Here is a 7,044-nt window from a genome sequence, read left to right as displayed (position 1 = left end):
AGTAGGTCTACCACTAGATGGCAGCATAGGAAAGGGAATGAGTCTGCCCTTATTGGAGTTAAATTAGTTGCACAAAGAAATATAGAGCACATCTTCTGTTACTGCATGGTTTGGAATACATATTAATGAATATATACTAATAAAAAATTAATGTAATCAGGTTTTAACTAAAAAATATTATACATTCATTAAAAATCACAAGAAATCCGGAAGTACCGTCATCTACAGGAAACAAGTCATCAAACAGCGCCCCTTTCACCGTGTTGTTGCGCAGTTGTCTGTAGCACGACAACACTCTTGTATTGTTTTATCAATTTATTGGTTTAGGGACTACGGATTAGGTTCTAATCATGGCTATGCAAGCAGCAAAACGCGCAAATGTAAGTATAATCCAGCCTGTTGTGACTATTGTGTCCCTTGTATTGTTCATGATGATGACTGCTTCGCAGCGCATGCTAATATTATTAGCACACCAACTACTCTACTGAACCAACTCCTGTGATTAGTAGCCTAAACTACTGATTTAGTGTCCGCACTCATTGCCTTCACTCAACTATTAACTTATTCATTTGGCTATTTCATTTATATTTGTAGTGGATTCACAAAATCCGCAGTGCTTTTCGGTTTTGAGTTACCATCCTTGGTGGCTGATAAGCGCATATATAATGACTCCTACCAGCACAACATTGTCAATGTATCAGTTAATCTTACTCCCTGAACTAAACGAAAGCAGATCATCTGTTTCTCAGAACAGTACCACTTACAGATCATTAAATGAGACGTGATGTGTATGCTGACACCCAGCATTTGACTCTTCTTCTTCTTCTTCTAATAGATACGTTTACCACCAGAGGTAAACAGAATACTGTACATTCGAAATCTGCCATACAAGATCACCGCCGAGGAAATGTACGACATTTTTGGGAAATATGGACCAATACGGCAAATCCGAGTGTGAGTAGAATTGTGAACTGTAACTTAACCCTTGTATATCCAGCTCTCTCTGTATGGTCAAGTTAACTCCGCAGTGTCACTAATGACTTGTTTTTTATTACTTCTTTTAGTGGGAATACTCCAGAGACCCGTGGTACTGCCTATGTTGTGTATGAAGACATCTTCGATGCCAAGAATGCGTGTGATCACCTGTCTGGATTCAACGTTTGTAACAGATACCTGGTCGTACTGTACTACAATGCAAACAGGGTAAGCCAAATGCATCGAAAAGAGCTTAACGTGAATCATTGGGGATCTTTCCATTATGCTAACTTCCGTCCTCCCTTGTGCTTGTGGTTTTGTGATGACATCATTGACCGCAGAAGTTTCATTCAAAAGTGCAATTCAAAGATACTTTTCTCATTGGGAAAAGTCCCCCAAAAATGTTGCTGACAGCAGGGTAGTGCGAAGCAAATAGCACAGGTTGAGGACTGGAGTTATGATAATGGTAAGAACTCATGGCCAGTTTTGCTATAGGGTTGTCCCTTGTCTGCAATAGGTGCCATGAATACTGATTTAAACGGAATGGAAAGGCATTGCCACACTTAAAACGAGTAATAAATTCCTCTGTAGACTCTAGTGGAATTGCTTCTCTTGCTGCATTTTGGTATTTTCTTCCAATTTTTTTTGTGGCGCAGTTGAGGAAAAGTGTCTTTTTTTCGTTGTTTTGGGGACCTATTTAATTGAAGAACTGTTCATCATACCAAATACTAACAATACCACTGAGCTGGGCTCTTAAAACAAGTACTAGGCATCAGGGCCGTGTGTTTTTATTAATCACTGCCTTGAGGATAAATGGGGTTGGCATATACAGACTGAATTTATCATTGTTGATCATATATCGATTTTCATCATGGATAAATTTTACATTACTGAAAAAATACAGAAGTCCTCAATGGTAGTTGCGGCCATGCTAGGCACACACATCAACTCTATGGTATCTTTTAATGAAGACTTTAGTAGAAAAAAATTCTGCACATGCTGTGTGCTACTTTTCAATTCAAACCATTTTACAATTAATCGTTTGAATTAAATCATTATACAGTTAAGTACTATTAATGTGTGCGCATGCATTTCTTCATTCTACTAACCAACTGTCACCGCATTGTAGGCATTTGTTTTAGTTACCCATTGTTTAATGTCCCCATTGGCACAAAATGACGTAACATTGGTTTATAAGTGGCTTTTTTGAGTCACGGCAGATTTGAATTGACACACACACACACACACACACACACACACACACACACACACACACACACACACACACACACACACACACACACACACACACACACACAGCAATAAAACATACATGAACTTACATACTTTCTCTGACACATTCACTCATAACACAAACATAACAACACACACACACACACACACACACACACACACGCGCGCGCGCACACACACATGTGCAGAAGAAAAACTAACATACTGATACAAGACATCTACAATAAATACACACACACACTCTGCAATAATAAGACAAACACACTGATGGATAGCCCTGTGACACTTATTACAAACATTTCTGTCTCAATGGTTTTGATCAGCAACCTTTAGAGGCTGAGATGTCACGCATGACAACCATAAACTGTGACAACCAACCCCTTTTTCCCCTATTACCTTGGCCTGGTTTATGAAGTCCAGAGATTAAATGAAAAACAGACTTTTCAACATGTCATCTTTTTTTATTATTATTTTGCAGGCCTTCCAGAAAATGGATACAAAGAAGAAAGAAGAACAGCTGAAACTTCTCAAGGAGAAGTACGGAATAAATACAGATCCGCCAAAATAGACCTGCCTCCCACCAATATTTTTTTTGTCCCCTTTTTAATTTTTTGTCATGTTATTATGTTTTTAAATTGTAACATTTTCTAAGTGGTTTGGGTTTTTAATTTCGCCTTTGAGAGTCAATTGCATTTTGTAAATAACAGATAGTAGCCAGATTTCAGTTAATAACTGCATAAAAAATGTATCTGGTTGATAATTTCTGTAATTAAAGAAGACATGATTTGCTTAAAGCTTTGTGTCCTAGTGAATGTATTGAGCTCCAGGCAGCTGGCAGAAATATTGATGGATGCTTTGGAGTTGCACTGGGTTCTTCATTATAAAGTATGCAATGATGTATACATGACCATTTCCTAAATTTCAAGAAAAGCATGCCTGATACCATTGCCACCCTGGTGTTGAAGGCCCATGCATGGGGCATATTGCTCAAAAAGGTGGTTAAGTAAATGGCCTAGGATTCTAGTTTAGTTTGCCTCAGAATAAGTTGTAAAACTCCTAGTAGAGGAGCCTTTGCAGGTTTCGTCTTCACTCAAAAAAATCTTCTTCTATGAAAGATTAACCACAGGCTCAGACAATATTCTAGAGACTGCTTTCTGGAATTCCTCCTTGGTCATAATGTCGGTAAAAATAGTAATTATGAGTCAAATGATTGCCACATTTAGGCCTACAATATGGACTTTGTCTGACAGCTGGTCTGTAGTTGTTGGTGTGCAGTAAAAGCAGAATTCCTACACCCTGGAGGCTTGAGGGATGCAACAAATTCCGAAATTTGACCTCTAAAAACTGTTTGAATTGTACACATTTCCATTTTTTTTTTTAATTAATCGAAGATGAGCATGTCTCTACCATGGATGTGACGTCACACACTTTCCTGAATCCTGAGCGCAATCATCATTGGCGGTCATTCACGCCACACCATCGAGAAGGAAAGCTTCGTAAACTCAACACAATAGCAAGTTCAAAAGGTTTCAAAGGTACGCGCCTCTTCATTTGAATAATGAAATATAATTCGAGATTGCTTACCATTTAGGTGGCCTTTAAGAGCCAGCGTGGAACTTAAATTTGTTTTCGGTAGTCGCCGAATTAGCATGCTAAAGTAGGCACCTGCTCTGAACTGACACGACGCGCCAGCGCGTTGTTAGCATTTCAAGGGCAACCAGGTTGTTCTCTTGGATGGTTAATGTCCTGTAGTTATTCATTATGTGGGAATAATTACTTTTCATGTGTTTTGTACCGTATCCGTAATTCAACATGGTCAATGCACGGCGTAGTGGACTAGTTAAACAATTCTCTTTGCTAGCTGATGGTCGTAGCTATAATTGCCATGTGCTGCTATTGGCAGTGACGCCACACCTCTATTTTGTGCAGTATGGCCATATTAAGCTTCCGAACTTGTTTAGTATCGCAACACACACTGTTTCATACTAATTCAAAAGCAGATGTGTTAGACATAACTTCAAAGACGGGCATACTACCGGCGATTACTGTGGCAAAGTCGGTGTGCTAGCTAACGATTGTGTGCGAAATAATCACTTGCCTTTTTATGCGCCCTGGAAAGTATCCAATCTCGCCAAGTCATTAATCAAAATGTTCTGCGAGTTGCACAGTGGAAATTATCACAAGGTGGGCTTTTGGTAACTATTTAAGCTTAACACAATTCCCAGAGCACATTAATGAACCATAATACGAGTGTGGGGTGTCTTTGGACAACACTGGAGGTGCAATAATCACTCAATCGCAAGGTTCCATAATTCCGGTTTCCTTTTGAAGAGCTGCAAATGAATCGCTAGATTCGCTACAATTAGATATTGCGATGAAGCTGGTCTACGATATAACCTGGAGCGTGCCAAATTGGAATAAACTAATACACGCGAGAATTTATTTGAGCTACTTCAGTTGGTTGGTTCACACAACATAAGCTGATAATTTGAAGCCTTCTGAGTTTGTATGGTTCGTGAATTTCAATGTTCCTTGCGTCAAGCTGTCAAGTGCGCCACGTGACTGAACACAATTTTATAAGTGCGCTACCGTTCCATCAAAATGTTTCTGCATTTAGCATGTTGAGAATACCAGGACAGGCCACCAACGTATTTCCATGAAATGAAGATAAAATGATTAAATCAAATTGGAGGCCCGTGGGCATAATAAAGCACGATGAAGATGTTGGAACCTGAAGTATTGCTCTGTGTGTCCTCTGAGGCTCCTCCACTTAAGCACACATGCACATCAAATTAAACACAAAAAAATCATACCATGTTTGGTAGATAATGAAAAATGAAAAAAGGTCGCACCATGCATAGGTTTCTTTATTACACTACTACCTGGGAGCCTTAGATAATATACATACCATGGCAGAATCTGTGGTTTTCTAATCGAATTTTCTAATTGAGTATTTTCAATCACTGTTTTTGATTGGTTATACAACAGTTATATCCTGGTAAATTATTTAAACTATTTCTGATTGAATCAGACACATTGTATTTATTGTATTTCAATTTGGCTGTCATAGTTTCCGAAAATGTTAAAAAAAAAAAAAATATTATTATAATTTTTTTTAAACGATTTCAGTTTTTTTTTTTTTTTTTTACGATTTTAAAAACGATTTCCTTCGCATTTTCCTCCTGGAGCAAATACATCCTATAGAGAAAACCATGAGTGCTTGAAAGACAGAGGGATCAAAAGCCTAGTGAAGTTGTTATAGTTAACTTGGGTTTGGGAGCGATAAAAAACTTTCCCAGGCTTTGTTTTACAGTTGTAAAATAATGAGTTAGGCGACAGGCCCTCATTGACACAGCAGAGGAGACATTGCAGTCCCACCAGGAAATCGCGGGCATTTTCTCAAAAAATCGCGGTCGGAATTGCCAGATGGTGCATGAGGATTTCCAGAAAATCGCGATAAAAGTTGCGGAGCTTCTTACTGTGTTGTTGCGATTTTGTTACGGCATGAAGTGAAAGGTGCGATTTTTGGTGCGATTTTTAATGTTTCCCCACACTTAAAAGTAAAGGACACTGCCACATTCCAGTCCTCTGGTGTTTTTATATTATTTTCAGTGGTCATTTTGGTAGGCTATTTTTGAGGTATGGCTTGGTTGCCTAGGTAGGTAACCTCAAGCTGCGTAAATAAGCTGTCTAAATATTTTAGCTTAATGGTGATGGACATTGATTGTTGAACATTAGGCTATTTAAGCAGTTGAAATAAAAAAGCACACACTGACAACAACCGAACCACAGGACTTAATCTGTTATTTTTTATCATGGCATTCTCCAAAGACTATGCCTATTTAATCCGTTTTGCTTTCCCTGTCCTTTATGAACGCGCTTGCGTTCAGCCCCCGAAGGCTGTTCTGTTCCGCTCCTATGCTTGCGAGACGGTCACTTTCCCAAGGTGAAGTGTTCCAGCCTTGCGAGTAACGCGCATTTTCCCCATCGCGGGCTTAACGTTATGATGCATATCTGGCGAGGTATATGCACTACTTTTAAAGTGTAACTTGCAGGTTAAACACCACTAAATCTCATTTTAAGAACCTCAATACATAAATTTAGATGTGATATATGTCAAAATACCGAATTATTGCATAAACAACATTTTCAGAAAACTTTGTCAAAAATAACGGCGGCTTCTTTTAAACAAACATTTAGAATCCGACGTAGATAGAGGGAGTCGCCGCGTTCTAATATTGTAACACCTTTCCAGACCTATAGGCTAAATTTCAACAAGTTAAATGGCCTTAAACAGTGGCAGTATCCACCAGATACCGTCTGAACCATTTTATTATTTAAAATAATAATATTTTTTGTAGGTTCCCTCCATGTCAATGCGCTGCAGCAGCGCCATGAGGGTGTGCCAGACCGTTATTAGGCTACCGTAGGCCTATTTCCTCGATTTGTAGCCGGCCTCGTTTTGTAACCGGTGCGCTTTAAATTACTCATTTTGCACAACGTGTTAAAGTTAAAAAAAAATCGGAACGTGTGTAGGCTAGGCGATGCCTACTTTAATAGCCTAAATTGTAGCCTAACATTTAAATGCCTCCTCTCCAAGCGGCACAATCGAAACTGTGGTGCTTGCAAGTTTGCCTGGTAGCCTATCCAACAAGACAAGCCATGTGACATTAAACATAGCCGTCGTCTTGCGAAGAGTTGGACGAGTTGGCATGTGTATGAGAGAGAGAGAGAGAGAGAGAGAGAGAGAGAGAGAGAGAGAGAGAGAGAGAGAGAGAGAGAGAGAGAGAGAGAGAGAGACGTGCTTCCCGAAAG

At 39.2% G+C, this 7,044-nt stretch overlaps 1 protein-coding gene across 1 annotated transcript; it reads left to right on the top strand.

Annotated features, from left to right (window-relative positions):
• The first annotated feature begins 223 nt into the window (after positions 1-223).
• Positions 224-3,023, top strand: sf3b6 (splicing factor 3b, subunit 6). Its single transcript, XM_063223463.1, has 4 exons — positions 224-380; positions 836-954; positions 1,065-1,203; positions 2,708-3,023. The coding sequence occupies exons 1-4, from the start codon at positions 351-353 to the stop codon at positions 2,795-2,797; spliced, it is 378 nt and encodes a 125-aa protein (XP_063079533.1). The 5' UTR covers positions 224-350; the 3' UTR covers positions 2,798-3,023.
• The last annotated feature ends 4,021 nt before the right edge of the window (positions 3,024-7,044 follow it).

Source organism: Engraulis encrasicolus, chromosome 18 (assembly GCF_034702125.1).
Source record: "Engraulis encrasicolus isolate BLACKSEA-1 chromosome 18, IST_EnEncr_1.0, whole genome shotgun sequence".
In the NCBI taxonomy this organism is placed as follows: Eukaryota; Metazoa; Chordata; class Actinopteri; order Clupeiformes; family Engraulidae; genus Engraulis; species Engraulis encrasicolus.
This window is presented reverse-complemented; position numbering and strand designations above follow the sequence as displayed.